Source organism: Erigeron canadensis, chromosome 4 (genome assembly GCF_010389155.1).
Source record: "Erigeron canadensis isolate Cc75 chromosome 4, C_canadensis_v1, whole genome shotgun sequence".
Classification (NCBI taxonomy): Eukaryota; Viridiplantae; Streptophyta; class Magnoliopsida; order Asterales; family Asteraceae; genus Erigeron; species Erigeron canadensis.
This window is the reverse complement of record NC_057764.1, coordinates 3,192,958-3,209,710: the sequence shown is the minus strand read 5'-3', so window position 1 is coordinate 3,209,710 and position 16,753 is coordinate 3,192,958. Positions and strand designations below refer to the sequence as shown.

Here is a 16,753-nt window from a genome sequence, read left to right as displayed (position 1 = left end):
ATTCGACTCTTCATCAACCAAGGCAAAAGCGATAGGCAATAACTGTCCATTAGCGTTCTTCATGACCACAGTTGGCGACTTACCCTTGTAGCTCCCTTTCAAATGAGTGCCATTGACAAAGATCACTGGAATACAATGTTGGAATGCTCTAGTTGTCGGTCTGGATGCCCAAAAAACAAACTTGAATGTTTGTATATCACCTGAACTCTTGGACAATGGTTCCATTCCACAATGGTATCTGGATTAGCACGGTATAATTCAGCCATATACTTGGACAATGCATCAAAGTTACTCGGCCATGTTCCATACAACCTTTCAATTGCGATCCTTCTTGCAATACGCCTTCGCTTAGCTCACATCGACATTGAAAGTTTGTTTAACTTGTGTCTAGATGAGTCTTACTTGATAAGTTATTTCCGCCTTCACTTGGGCCATAGATTCAGAAGCTATCATACTTCGACCCACTTCTCGGTTATTGTTAGCTACCACTTCTCCATAACAATTGTGACTCTCGACCCATTTTGTGATCTTGAAGAATCCTGAATTGTTTCTGCAAGATCCAAATACACCCCACTTGCATGGAACCCGGTCCACAACACCACGATAATTCTTCCCTCTGCTCATGCAATGTGCTTTCCAATAACATGGCCTCGAATCTTGAACAATAAGTTCTTTGTTTTCTCTTATGTTCCAAAGCCTAACAGCATAAATAAATTTGGTCTTGTTTTCAAAAAACATTCCTTTTTGTATCACATTTTTTTCTTTGGACCAAAAAGTCATTTATTCATCAAGTTCGTTAAATGGCAAAAGATGATCATCATCATCATCGTCTTCAAGATTCTGTTGTTGTTGCTTATCAAAGGGACCTTGTACATGTCCCACCCCTTCGTCTCCTTCATATCCAGGAACATCTTCATCAACACTATATCTATCTAATGTATCATCACTGGTATAAGGTGCCTCATCACCAGATTCATCAAGTGGTGCAACGTCATCCTTCATTGTCTTCATTGTGTTCATCTTTTTCGTTGTCGTCATCTTCTTTATTATCTTCATCTTCTTCATTATCTTCTGACTGGTTACTCAGTTGAAAAAAACATTGACTTTGAGTCAAGCTTAGCAACCGGTTCGTAAAAGTAGACTCAAACTTCACTTCAATTTGTGCATCACCGAGATGATAAATTCATACCATAAATATAATTGCAATTTGAAAGCTTCTTTTGAAACACCAAAACAACTGTAAGTGATATCACAAATTCCTGAATAAGTCATTACATTAAAAAGAGGAAAACTTTTTCTTTTTGATAGATCCCCATTTTTAAGAATCTCATTTACAAATGATACACATCATCCCAAATTAACTGCACCATAGTTGGGTTAAATGATGATGAAGATGCCATTGTTTTTTAAAGAATTTAGTTGAATATAGTAGGTGTTTGAAAATATATAATAAGTACCGATAATGTTTAATGTATGAATGCTTGAAAGTATGCTTATAATATACAATATACACATCTAATATATAATAAGGTTACATTAGTTAGGGGTTCATGAAATAAAGACACGTGTTAGGGTTTTTTTAATCTGGTATTACAAAACCCGGATTCAAGTTAATTTCCCATCACTGTGCTAGTCAAACAAGTCGTTTGCCACTCGTCAGTCACTTTTGTCTTTATACTACACGTTCTTCTAGTCCGGTATTCGCATTACCGGACTAACTTTTTAAATTTGATTCCGGATTTACAATCACCGGATTTGACTCTAAAAAAAGTAAATCCGGTTTTCGAATTACCAAGATTTACTAGATTCATAGAATTTATTCTGACAAACACACAACAAATTACGTCTATTTCTAAAAAAATTTCTATTCATGTTACTTTCTCTATTTGATACTAAGAACATCCTCAGTATTACAAAGTTATTATATACTTGTTTTTCTTACTTTTTTCATAAAAATATTTAACACAATGACTCGTACCAAATGGAAGCTTTTACCTTACTGGATACTTTAGTTTGTTTGGCATATTTAATTCGATCTGTTTGTTACAAATTTTAGATATATCTACTTTTGCAAATGTTATTCGTGTTTTAAGTTTTCTAAACTAGGCAGCAAAACATAATAGCGCAAACTTTAAAAGGTTCAATTAGCTTTCCTAATTCTTAGTGAACTACTGAGTTGACCCAGTTAACTTGCAATCAGTACTTAAGATATGTTTTCAACACAATATCCTTTGTACGCAAAATTTAGTTAAATGCAGTAACAAGATCATAGATTGGTGAAAGAAATCGGGGAGTTGAGCCGTTCTTCAAGTATAGTGAAGCAACAAGACAGTTGCTATGCCTCATGATAATGTCCTCTTATTAAAAGACTCAACTGTCAAATTGGCAGTAAAAGCTGGAATAGAATTCAGCTTCTGTATGAAAATCTCCACCTGGAAAATCAAAAAGCATTTTTCTTAGACATGGTGCTCATAAATTACTATACCACTAAATGCTAATTCAATAACATATCTCCAAGCAAAATGGACCAGATGACAAAAGAGCGCGGGTACAGATAGCAACTGGCCATCAAGAGAAGGGGTTGACAGCCAGATAACCAGCAAAAAACAGCAAAAAGATTATAGAAAAAAATATGAAAGTTCACATTATGATCTAAACTTTATATAAATGCGACTTAGGAGGATGTCTGCGATAAAATGTGGGCTCACTGACTTCCAATCCGTTTAACCCATGTTCTCTTCCGTTTTGGAATTGACCCAATTTCAGATAAAGCGCACAACCCAAGGGGGCCTATTCATGCATGATGCGTGGTCAGAATGCCATCTCTAACTAGTAGTTTGCTAATCTTCTTGTCAGTGGCAAACAATAGCAATAACTCCATTTCACAGAAAACTAGCACGTACGTCAAATAACGTTTTCAAGGGGATTGATGTGTATATGTATATATCTGTAGATAAGTTGTTCACTAGTATGTAGTGCTACCGTACTACCTACGTTGTTAATACTTAAATATCCGTTATAACAGTCGAGGACCGGTATTTGAGATAGCGGTTATAGCGGTGGTATAACGGTGATTATAAAAATAATAAATTTGTAACTTTATATAACTATTTAAAAAGAATGTTTAAAAATAAATAAATATAATAGCCAAAATAGACAAAATCAAGACTTTGGGGGTTAAAGTGGAAATTTTATTAAAACTTGAAGAGGTGGAAGACAGCTGTAAGGTTCTGTCACATTATTGAGGTGTGGTTCAATTTGCACCCACACTAGAACTAAGCTAACCAAATTTTTATATTTCTGATAAAATAAAAATAAATAAATATATATTTATGAAAAACTTTGGGAAGGCTCAAGGTGGAGAAACCTTGGAAAGGGCTAAGATAAAGACAAAGAAATCTTGGAAAGGCTAGACAAATAAGGAAGACAAGGCTTCTAGGCTAGACAAGAGAGGAAGGCTCTCCCTAGGAAGGTTCTCCTCAAGAAGGCCCTCCCCAGTAAGGCTAGGCAAGAGAGGAAGGCTCTCCCAAACAAGGTTCTCCTCAGGAAGGCCCACCCAGTAAGGCTAGGCAAGAGAGGAAGGCTCTCCCTAGCAAGGCTCTCCTCATGAAGGCTTTCCCCAGTATGGCTAGGCAAGAGAGAAAGGCTCTCCCTAGAAAGGTTCTCCTCAGGAAGGTCTCCCAGTGTGGCTAGGCAAGAGAGGAAGGCTCTCCCTAGCAAGGCTTTCCTCCGGATGGTTCTCAGGAAGGCTTTCCCTGGCAAGGCTTTCCTCACTGAGGCTAACCTTCACTAAAGCTTGGGAAGCCAAGGAGTAAACCATATTGCACTTTTAGGTTTTAGGGCCAGGGCCCATAACTGATACGGCCCAAAATACGAGGTTGACCTAATTTGGATGCTTATAAATACTTGTCTTCACACACAGACAAGGAAATCAATTCAATTCACACATTTACACACACATTCAACTTATTCACAATCAATTCATCATTCATTCAATACACTTTATACAACATTCTCTGCATATATGCAGTACATTTAATCTATCAGAATATTCATAAATATCCATCATCAATGAATCATTATATATCATTAATATCCTCCATAGATCGATAGATCTCTATGGGAAAATCATCATCCACCTTAGATTCGTGAAGAATTTAGTAGGTTTGCACTACATAGTAGGACATTTTGATGATTTTCGTGGTTAAACCCCTTTTGTGATTGAGCTTTACATTTCCATGCTCAAACACACATTATACTACTCTTTTTTATTTTCTTTTCTATCATATATCTCTGTAATACTATATGTCTTCTTCTCCCAAAAAAATATTTCTTCTTCTCATTTAGTCATTCACATCGATGTGATTCAGGTCGTCTCTCTCTTTATCATCAATTTGGGCTTTTATTCAATTAGGGTTGGGCTATTTATTAGTTTTGGATATTAAAAAAACAAAAGGAAAAAAGGAAAAACCGGTAATCAATGTTATGACCGAGATACAAATCAAAATAATGGTAAATACCACAGTTAATAACGGGACCGTTATTTTGGGGAAGGACCGATAACCGTTATACCACCGTTATTAACAACATAGCGTACTACCTAGGAAAACTTTTGTGAAGAAAAGAAAAATATGTCTAGCTCCTAAGGCTAACATTTCTTATTATAAAAAGGATAGAATGATGAGAACCCCTTAGTCCCATGTACCACATTGTTACCTACTAGCCCCTGCAAGCCTTTGTGCATCAGGTAATTTCTCTAGCAAAGAATACCCATAATGGAGTCGGTTGAGGGTTTGCACACCTCGAACCTGGGTGGATTGTTTTGTTACCACACCTGACATCCCCCACATATGGGCCTCCCTTTGACAGAGGCTGATGGCCACTTGAGCTAACTCAAATGGTGAACATTTCTTATTATAATACATGACAGAATATAAAGATTTGTACCTGTTTAGATATATCACGCTGTTGTGTGTATTTATTTGCCTGAAATATTAAAAAAATACAAATCTGCATTACAAGGCTTGTGGCTGAATACTTTAATAAAATTTCTCTTATAATATGTTGACTATTTAAAACATGCTGCACGTATGTAGACTATTCAACCTCAAATATGAATACCATCTTACCAAAATTTTTGTGTTCCCTGATTCGTACTCAAACTGAAGTTTTTCCTCGTCACTTTGAGCATATATTGACTGAAGGGTAAATTGTGTGACAGGTATCCCATCTGGTCGTTGGTGATCATCCATGACAATCTGCATCAATAAAATAAAGTTAACTAAAAACTACTTCACCAATCCGAAGTCAAATGCAAATCAAAAGTGATCCAATATGCACTGACCAACTCTTTATGATGGTATCATGCTCTTTCTTTCATTTCTCAATTAAATAAATTCAATATGCAAGTTTCCCAAAATATCTTTTTAACGCATATATAACTCTGAATCATTTTACTCCAAGATTAAGTTATTAATTTTTAGCCATATTTTTAGTAATCATAATTAACACAAATCTTATTATACGAAACCCAAAAATAGGTAGTATATGTTTGCTGGTCAACCCAGCCTCTGCCGCAGTTTAACCCTGCCTCTGCCCATCTTTAACCCTGCCTCTGCCCATCTTTACACCTCTGCTATGAATCTTGGAGATTAAAACTTAATCATAAATGCTCTTGATCAATCATATATTTTTCCCATCACCATAAGCTTCTAAGCTCAACATAATACTAGCAGAAAAAAAAGTACTCCAAACATGAACCTATGTAACTCCCAAAGTACCTTGTAGCCAAACAATTCACAGCAAGCCCTTCGAAAAACTGAGATTCTATCTGCAAAAACTGCTTTATACCTGAATCATGCAGCATCTTTAACTATGAAGTCCAAAGACAAACGGCTCCAAGATCAACAAAACAACGTCACTTACCTTTCCTCACGTTTCTCAAGAGTAGCAATTTGCTCTTTTAATTGAACTATTTTTCCGGAAATATATGAGTCTACCAATGTCCCTGCATCACCTATATAGCACAAAACAGCAATTGACTGAATAAAATCAACTAAAAAAATAACTGCAATCCACCGCCAATGAAAAATAACTGTAATCCACCACCAATGAAAGGGCATTAACTACTGAGACCGATATAACCTCAAGCCCAAAACAGAAACATGCAAAAAAAGGCAAGTGGTGAGGTGATGAAGTGGAAGACCACAAAGCACAGGTGACACGCAAAAAAGGGTATATAACTGTTGATAAACATTCGCCTTGATTTTCAAAAGTATATAGTCAAAAAGATGCTTACTCAAACTAAACAAATCAATGATTAAAGCATTTAATGTAAAAATGGAACTATGTATTTAAATAATTGAAAATTTGGCTCACACTTAAATAAGGATTAGATTTTTGGTGCATAAGATACTCTAGTATTGTTGTAGCTAGAAAATACCTGACTGCTTTTTTAACTCTTCAACAGCTTGTAATCTCTCTTTTGTCTTCTGCAATTCATTCTGCAAAGCCTCTATTGTCTGTTTTGCCTCACTGTCAACTGCCAAGCTGTTCACCATACGCAGTACTTTTGTATTTGCAGATGAAAAATCACCATGACCTAACTGCAAATGAGACTATATATCAAATACTGAAAGAGGAATAACTAAATGATAAAGATAACTTACACCCAAAAAATCAAGTACACTTCATTGGATAGCCATATTATATTTTTCAATAGTTCAATACACTAGGTCAATAAGATGTATCCTCATACACTAATGGGTCGCCTAAAATGGAATCAAGTAGAGTAAAGATGACCTTTTGTATCAGATGTATGTTTACAGTTCTACTTCAGAATAAAATCAGTAGCAACTCACTTCATATGCACTTCAATATATTAATAATAAAAACAGAACTATTTAAAAAAAAAAAAAAAAACCATAAAATAGAAGACATTCAATATTCGAGAATCAAACCTTTGACTCCAATATAGCTATCTCAGATCGGAGACGGTCATCCTCCCTCTCTAATGACTTTATTCTTCTTGATTCATTATTAAGCCTCTCATTAAGCAACTTTATTTCATTATGCTGACGAGCATTAACGTCTTTTTGCTCGATTATAGAGCTCTCCAGTTTCTTTATATAATCTTCCTTCATTGTAATAGATGACTCAAGTTCCTATCATTGTAAACAAAGTAACAAATCTGCATTAGCACAACACCAACTAGATAACACTTAAGAGCATGACCTCTCTGACGCACAACCTGAACTGTTCCATCAGTCATTGCTGCACCTGCATCAACATTCTTCTGCTGCTTCCGTTGACCAACAACAGTTTTCAAATGATTTCTCTCCTCTGTGACTGAAGAAAGCTGCAAACATGCAAGTTTTTAAACAATACCAATGGCACATAAAACAGGAATGCATATAATGTGGCCAAAACATACCATCTTACAAAAATAAAAGTGAGCAACAAAAATCACAATCAGATACAAAAAACTAACGACCACTTGTCATACTGGCTTCTTATCAAGAAAAATAGATATAAGACTGTTGTCAAACCAACATATAAACAAAATAATTGAAAACCAAATAACAAAAGGTCAAGAAGACCGAAGATAATTTAACATATGTAAAACAAACTTTGCAAACTATATTAAGTAATTCATATGTAAAATTTCTGGTTTCATTCCATTAATGGATGTATAGAAGGATACACTAACTTACCAGTAAGCCAGTCCGGTTGAGCTCTAATTTCAAAGCCTCCACCTTCTCTTTGGTCAGTGCAGACTCTGTTTCAGCATTCTGTCTAGCATTTTCAGCAGCATCAAGACCAACCTCTACTTCTTTCAAACGAGCAGTGACCTCTCCTATCTTCATCATGCCTTCGAGAACCTCCCTGTAATGAAAAAAACCAATTCAGTTAGGGGATCTGCTATTACTCTCAAGATGCATAAACTTGCCATGATGGTTCAGGTAAACTTTGATCAAGGCTTTCATCCAGAAGAGAGTTCAAAGAAGAGTACTATAGCCTAGAGCCAATATTACTGTTTTGATGGCATAAACTTCTTTATCATGTTCAAAAAACAAATGAAAAAAGTGGATACTATTGACTTGAGTTCTCAAAGTTCAATTTGAAGAAGTAGATTGAATAAATGAAACACAAAATTATATAATCAAGTTGGTACAAACTTGTGCAAGGCTTCAAACTTGAGAGGTATGTCAGCAGCAGATGTTACGCCAGGAATCTCCTTAACAATTGAATTCCAAGAGGATAATTCATCTTCCAATTTCTTTCCATTTACCTGTAACTCTAACAGTTTGGAAATCTCAGACTCTGCCCTCTCTCTGCGGCCCTTTTCTTCCAATAACTTCTCCCTCAATAACTCAATGTCCTCGTGAGAAGATTTCCATTTCCTAGCTTCGCGCACTTCTGATTCCTGATACCAAATACAGAAAACAAATGTGAACATGCTTACGCTGCTATTGACCCATTTATCAACAAATAGTTTGGTCGTTGTTAGATTTATGAAAAGAACAAGAATGCTACAATACTTGAAATGAGGGAAAACAAAGCATACATAATTCTTGAGCTCTTCTCTCAAATGCTTCACCAATATTTTGTCATCTGAAGACGGAGATTCTTGACATGTTAAAGTGCAGATCTTTTTCTCCGCCTCGTTCTTCTCATACAAGCACTGGTATTCATAACACGAAATACCATTAATTCGATATATGTATATATATATATATAAGCTACAAATGTAGAGCTAACCATCATCAAATATACTTGAACTAAGCCTTTCTACATGTTCGAGAAAGAAAACTACAATTTTATCAGAATAAACTTGAATAAGTACAACCTCATTAAGTTTTCTTTGCAGAATTTCCATTTGATCCTTCAGCAGCATTGCTTCTTTCTCAGAATTGGTAGCTTTACATTCCATCTTTTCAAGCTAAGTAGAAAGAAAACAGTATTTAATTCCATATCATGTGAAACAAAAGAATTATATCATAACTTTAGAGTCTCACATCTGCACTAATTCTAGAAATCGCAAGCTTCGATTCTTGTTTAAGTTGTGTTAGTTCCTTCTGAAGACGAACTTTTTCCCTCTCGATACTTTCCGAAACATGACCCAACTTCCCCTCTAAACGGCTTGCTTTTTCTTCAGCTGACGATAGCAAAGATTCTGCTTTTTTACGAAGATCCATTTCTTTTTTAAACTTTACCTAAACAAGTAAGCAAACTATTAAAACAATATATCCAAACAATGTGGTAAGAAATAAAGAAAGCAAGAAATAACAGTAATAAACTTATACAAATTAAAATAATAACTGCAGACATAAATTTGACCTTTGCACCTATTAAAAATTGTAAGTGAATGAGTATATAAATTTCGAGATTGCAGGTTCCTCATAACATTAAAATCATTGTTCTCTAGTTAAATCTTGAACTATAAAATCTAAGATGACTTAGACTAAACCAATAATAGGTAGCTTGAGTGGTTAGGGAAATTTAAACCTCAAGTTCACTATGTATATGAATCTGCTTTCTTAGTCGCTCTTGTGATTCATTGACTTCTTTCAAGAGTTGGTCTTGCAGAGCTCGCTCACGTCCCTTGGCAGCAGCTAATTCTTGTTCTGCATATAAAATCTGATCCCTAAATTTCATCCTTTCAGCTTCTGCAGCAAGTAAAAGTACATCTTAACTAAATCTAACGGCTAAATCTCAAATACAATGATAATAAGCAAAATTAATCTACCATTATATGTGAATGAAAAATAATGGAATCACATAGACTGAATAACCTGATGAACTAACTAGCCATGAATGAACATGCAGAATGAGCTAACAGGCACATATTAAAGATAAGGGGGGATGTAAGCGTAACAAGCAACCTCTCTAATAAGCTTTATTACTAAACCAAGTATTATGCATAATATAACCTACTTAGAAGTGTATCCTAGACTTATACCGAAACTTCGTTTTCCACCCATGAGCTCACCTACAGTATTAAGTTGTGTTAAGATATACATCTACAATACCACGATTACTTATTCCTCGATCCAACTTGCATATACTTTGGCTAAGCCAAATCACGAAGCTCATATTTAACTTGTTAGTACTAACACACTGAATGTTTTAAAAAAAAATTAGTAGTCAAACTTCAAAAAGAATGTCAGTAGCATTATATTACTCTTAGGGGAAGGGGATGTTTGGTAAAATGAAATGGAAAGTAATATAGTTAAATTAACACATGAAGCCACCAGTCATCAAAGCTTGAGTTGATCACTCACCAGATTTGCGCAAGTCATCATTCATTGTCACAAATTTGGATTCATAGTCCTGTGACTTCTTCTCTGCGCTGCTTAACGCATCCAAAAAATCCGCTTTTACCTGAACCAACATGAAGCATCTCATCAAAAAGATCCAACTTGAAAACTAAACTAGCCTTGCATTTGACGGCATCAATATATATTATATATTAAAGCATAAATAAATTAAAAATGAAAAGGAAGTAAGTTACCATTTGACGGCACTGGTAAGTGCAAAGCATTTGATCATCGGAATGTCGGTGAGAGGGTTCGGGTTCCGGTTGGGGCACAGGAAGGTCTTCGAAGATAATCAAGCGGCCATCGGAGGGGGATTCCGGCTTTCGTTTTTTGGATAAAGCCGGTGTTCTGACGATCATTTTTATTGGATTTGATTTGATTGTGAAACCCTAGAAATTGGATTGGAGGAGAAATGAAAGTTGGGATGTGGGGGAAAGTAGTGTTAATTTGAAAGGAAAGGCGCCATGTGTTTTCTTTTCTTCTTCCCAAATTAGACCAAGAGCGTAGTTTGGTACTGTATCTCTCTGTCTGTATATATATATATATGGTAAAATTATTTTGAAAGAAATTTTTTCGAGGAACTTTGATAATTTTTCAAATCAAGCTTAACCGATTATTGTCTTTTACATGAAAATTATTTTTTGATTATTTTTCAAATTTTTGAAGTTTATAATTGTGTGGAGCATGCATTATCATCCGTTATACAATTATGTAGAGATTTGGATTCTTGATCACATATGTACGAATATTGCTATGATCACATGTATGTAAGTCGATCACATGTAATCTGAGCAATATTCGGCACATGTGATCAAAAATCCAAATCTTTACATAACTGTATAACGGATAATAATCCATGCCTCCACACAATTATAAACTTCAAAATGACACATAAGCTATTCAGAAAACAATCAAAAAACAATTTTCATGTAATGAGCAGATAATTATATGTTAGAATCTCTTAAATTAAATAAAAAAAAATATCAAGGTATTAATTGCAAGATTAGTCCCTATGATTTTTCTATTTTAGCAATGGGGTCCCTATGGGGTGGAAAATACATAAATACCCCCCACAGGTGCACACTTGACGACCACCTTTAACGGATCCGTTAAACTTAGACCAATTTTGCGAAAAATTCTCAAAATAGGAACCCCCATTGCAACGATTCTCGAATAGGGACCCCCTTGATAAAACGTACAAATCACAGGGACCAATCTTGCAATTAACTCAAAAGAAAAAAAAATTCATACTTTATTATTGGGATTTGTGCATTGTATGTATTCGTGTATATGTGGCAACCATATAAAATGTACATGATTTTAAAGATCATTGCATACAATGCACATGATTAAAGTTTGATACACACTATGACAATTCATGTAAAGTTGTTTACATTTTGAAATGCTAACCCTCTATTATTTGATCATTAAAATCTAGCACGGTGTTATTAGGCTAGTATCTCTGAATGTGAATAACTATAGACGAATGTCTATTAGTCTATATTGTGAAAAAACTAAAGTTGTGTTCATTTTATGTAATCGGCTTTCAAATCTTGTTCATTGTATGTATTCGGGTATATGTAGCAAGCATATAAGCCGCCACTTGTAAGGTTTTGATTAGTCAGATACAAACAATGAACAAGATTTGAAAGTTCATTACATACAATGAACACAACTTTATTTTTTCAACACTATAGACATTCCTCTATTGTAACACCCGTCATTTTAAAAACCTGGATTTCAAAAACTTTTCCAAACGGCATTTAAAAAGTAGCGGAAAACGATCACTTTAGAACTGCTCCATCCATAACCGGAGGGTACCTTTATAAAATGGTGTTACTAACATGCATCATCAAAACAATATAAATGAAATCCAAGTTATGGCACCAATATAAATGTCATCATGATTACATGTTCATGAATCGTAAATGAAAGTAGCCAAGACATAAGGCTAAAGGGGGAAGTCTAAGCATTCAACAAACTATGCTAGTCTTCTTTATTACATCTACCAATCTCACCGAGCTAATCCTTTCCTAGCTCAAACCTGCTTATCCTGAAGGACACAATATTTTCATATAAGCAAGTGTTAGCTAATAAATTAGCTAAGTAAGATACACACATTTATAAAACGTTCTTCATTTTATTTTCATAAAACTTCGTCATATATATATATATCAACTTTATATTTGGGTGATGAAAACTTTTCAAAATAATAACTTTTACTAACACACATTATTAAGACAAAGTACATATTTGTTTGTGCATTAGGTTAACGTCACGCTTCGGGTATCTTTTGCATTTTATCACATTCACTACCCCCCACGGTGAGTTTTCATAGCCCCATTTTACTTATTTATTTTTGGGGTGAAATGCATGCTCTTTACTTTTACGATGAACGCAAGTACTTTAAAAACCGTATGCATAGATTGTACTAAATCGCACTGTTCACTTAAGGCCTCACTATCATGAAACGATTAGTTATGGACTTAAACGTGGATACATTGAATAGTACTATTTGGGATTGACACTCCCCATCCGGGTTGGTAGCTCCAACTTGACCTGCACGGTCGAACAGATGTTATATATTTGGAAAACTTGAGTACTCTGAACAAGTACTTACTTGAGGCACACCACTGTCGAGTTTCGTTTCGTGAGCTTAGTTCAATGTATACGTACTTTCCTTTAGCATTGTATTTAGACAATGGCTATGAAAATCCTTGTGGTTCATGATACTTATTTTTATATAAAAACCTATGGAATTCACCAACTTTATGTTGACACTCTTTACCATGTATTTCAGGTAATTAGACGATTTGCTATGACCTGGAAAGCTTTCTATTTGCATGCATTATGGGAAGCTGCCCCATATCTCAGACCTTAGGAATTGACTTATCAATTTGCTAAAGTCTCTATCTTTATTATATTGTTTAATAATAATCTGATGTTTTCAAAAATTGAATTTCGTTTCAAGTATTGTATTATCAACTTTGTCAAAACAATGTTATTTCTAAATGTATTTCAAAAACGATGTGTTTTGTGGTCGTTCACTATATCTTGTGTTGTGATCTCATGAACGTCACGCCCCCGGATTTAGGGGTGTGACAGATTGGTATCAGAGACAAGGTTATAGTGAACTAGGTTGCAAAATGATGAGCCTAGACTATAACCCTACATAAAACCTTACTTGGATTGCATGCACCCGTAGTATTTCCTTGGTCACTTGATAGACATAGTTAAACTCACCCTTAGTAATTAGATGCTTATACATAAATCCATAGAGATTGCATGCCGTACATATAGTTACTTGCCTAGCTACTCACCCGAACTCTATATATGTAGTTAACTATGGCCGAAGGAAGCATATATAAGATAATCGTTGACCTTTGCTCTTCATCTGACGGGTCTAGTGCCGACCCTTATCCGTTAGCCCATGACTCGAGGACCGTGATCTGGGTCCCTAGTGGAGACACAGGCGGAGACTTTGAACCTTCTGCTGGGGAGACGGAGCCTTCTGAGGATCAACTCACTATTCCTCAGACCACCATGTCGTTATCCATAATGTGAGTACTACTCCTATTACCTCTATGTCGATGCCGACAGCTGAGCTGACTTTCTTTCCATCTACTTTTGGTCTACCAGACTTTACCCCTGTCGTACCACAGCAGGAAGGTCCATCTGATCTACCTCTATTTCCACCATCATTTGCACCATATGATTTTGCACCCCACCCACCTCCGACTATAGTTGAGCCGACCACTCAACGCCAACGGATGTTACCTCATCGTCAGTGGGATTAGATGCCACATTGGCTAGCTGGATGCAGACAGCAAGAGCAGATCAATCTTGCTCCTAACTATTATGGAGTTACAGGCCCTATTACTTATTCACATATGACTGAGGAGCCGCTACATCATACTGTTCCTCTCCTGGTAGCACTTATGGCTCGCACTGAGAGCCGATTGTCTGAGCTGGAGCGCCGTATTGATGATATGGATCGTCCTGATCTGATGATGTTATACCTACAAAACAAGATAGAGGATCTGGAGGAAGACCTAGAGGATAGCAACTCTAGGAATGATAGTTTTGAGGAGATACAGGTTGCCTTGCAGTAGAGAGTCGAGACCCTAGAGGCGATGCTACATGGTATTTCCCAGGCTACTACTATGCCTCCACCAGCACCTACTCAGTAGCTGTTTTTATCTTTCGTCTGCTTTTAGTTATGTCCTATTCACCGGCGGGATGTGCCGGGGAAACTTAAATAAGGATAAAACCTATGGATTGTGGGATGTATTATATCTCGTCAGTTGTTTTTGTTGAACAATGAAATCTATCCTTTTTATCTAAATTTATGTTTCTTTTAGTATAACTATTATGTTGTGATGATTGATTCTTGTTGTATGGTTATGATGGTGTGTTGTGATGATCATTTTTGTTGTGTGATTATTTGTGATGATGGTGTGTTGTGATGATTGATTATGTTGTTTGGTTATGCGTGATGAATGGTGTTGCAATGATGTACTATGATATTACTTTCGCATATACTAGTTTTATTAGTATCTTATGATTTCTTTTATTTTTTTAAAAGAATCATGCCGCCTGCGAGAGCAGCTAGGATGACCGCCGCCGACATTGAACGAATGGTAGCCGAGGGTGTGGGAGCTGCACTTGCCGCCCAACAGGCTAACCAGAAAAACAATGGTAACCCCGGGAATGGTCTTGGAATGGAGCAAGGAAATGCACGGAGGGGATGCACTTATCGGGAATTTCAGCAGTGCAAACCCTTAAGTTTCAGTGGTACTGAAGGAGCCATTGGACTAATTCGCTGGCACGAGAAAATGGAAACAGTGTTTCGTGTAAGTGATTGTGTCGCTGATTGCCAAGTTAAGTATGCCACTTGCACACTGCAAGATGGTGCATTGACATGGTGGAATGCATACGCCCAACAAGTAGGAATTGATGCTGCTTATGCCTTCACATGGGAGAAATTAAAGGAGAAAATGAGGGATGAGTATTGTCCAAGGAATGAAATTCAAAAGCTAGAAATGGAATTCTGGCACTTGAAAACCAAAGGTCTCGAAGTAACTGAGTACACTACCTGATTTCATGAGTTGGCACTCCTTTGTCCAACAATGGTCTCACCCGAGTACAAAAGGATTGAACGCTACATTTGGGGACTGCCCTCCCAAATTCAGGGTATGGTTACTTCTTCTGAACCAGCTACTATCGAGAGTGTCGTTCGTATGGCACAAAATTTGGCAGACCAAATTAAGAGGAAAAACACTGGAGAAGGAAATTCTAGTAATCCAAAAGGGTTTGACAATAAGCAAAAGTGGGAAGATAACTCGAGAAGGAACCAGGGATACCAACAAGCAAAGAAGCCTGAAACTGTTAGGCCCCTTATTGGAGGAGGTCCTGAGAAAAAGAGTTATGTGGGAACTAAGCCATACTGCAACAAGTGTACCCTTCATCACACTGGGCGATGCACCGTTCAATGTAGCCGATGCAAGAAAATTGGACACTTGGTCAAAAACTGTAAAACTCCTCCTCCTCCTGTCAATAATGGAGCACCAAGGGGTTGTTATGAGTGTGGAAGTAAAGGACATTTCAAGAAGAATTGCCCAAAGCTGAGAATTCAAAACAACAACAGCAACACCGCCAACAACAACAACAACAACAACACCAACAACAACAATACCAACAACAACAACAACCGCAATAATGCTCGTGGAAGGGCATTTGTGATCACTACAAAGGAAGCTCGCCAAGACCCGAACATCGTCACAGGTATGTTCTATTTAAACAATCGCTTTGTCTCAGTTTTATTTGATACTTGTGCCGATAGAAGTTTTGTGTCAAATAGAATTAGTTCCTTCATCCCTATTGCACCTGCCCCACTAGATAGTAAATATTCCATAGAATTAGCGGATGGCAAATTGATTGAAGCTGATTATATAATTCGAGGTTGCACCTTGGATTTCACGAACGAGCTATTCTCCATAGATTTAATATTGGAAGCTTCGACGTCATTGTTGGTATTGGATTGGTTATCCAAAAATCGAGCGGAGATTTTGTGTCACGAGAAAATCGTTCGCATTCCACTAGCAAATGGTGAGGTGCTCATTATTCAAGGAGATAAGGACGGTGTATGATTTAACATTATATCTTGCATGAAGACACAAAAATACTTGAGAAAAGGTTATCAAGCAATCCTCGCACACGTATCGGTGAAAGAACCTGAAGAGAAGCGGCTTGAAGATGTAACTATTGTACGAGATTTCCCAGAAGTCTTTCCAGAAGACTTGCCTGGACTTCCACCAATCCGACAAGTGGAATTTCAGATAGATTTGGTGCCTGGAGCAGCACCAGTGGCTCGAGCTCCATATCGCTTAGCCCCTTCTGAAATGCAAGAACTATCGAGTCAGCTACAAGAAATT

General features: G+C 36.5%; 2 protein-coding genes across 2 annotated transcripts; one reads left to right on the top strand and one right to left on the bottom strand.

Moving 5' to 3' along the window:
- Positions 1 to 2,144: 2,144 nt before the first annotated feature.
- Positions 2,145 to 10,814, bottom strand: LOC122595653 (mitotic spindle checkpoint protein MAD1). The gene is made up of 16 exons (XM_043768065.1): positions 10,514 to 10,814; positions 10,284 to 10,383; positions 9,508 to 9,668; positions 9,018 to 9,215; positions 8,849 to 8,941; positions 8,567 to 8,683; positions 8,178 to 8,425; positions 7,713 to 7,884; positions 7,250 to 7,357; positions 6,960 to 7,163; positions 6,443 to 6,605; positions 5,926 to 6,016; positions 5,781 to 5,850; positions 5,130 to 5,258; positions 4,948 to 4,986; positions 2,145 to 2,432 (listed from the first exon to the last, which is right to left on the bottom strand). The coding sequence occupies exons 1-16, from the start codon at positions 10,676 to 10,678 to the stop codon at positions 2,343 to 2,345; spliced, it is 2,148 nt and encodes a 715-aa protein (XP_043624000.1). The 5' UTR covers positions 10,679 to 10,814; the 3' UTR covers positions 2,145 to 2,342.
- A 4,094-nt stretch (positions 10,815 to 14,908) lies between these two features.
- On the top strand, positions 14,909 to 15,418 carry LOC122596817. The gene has a single exon (XM_043769466.1). It carries the CDS (start codon positions 14,909 to 14,911, stop codon positions 15,416 to 15,418), a length of 510 nt encoding a protein of 169 aa, XP_043625401.1.
- The last annotated feature ends 1,335 nt before the right edge of the window (positions 15,419 to 16,753 follow it).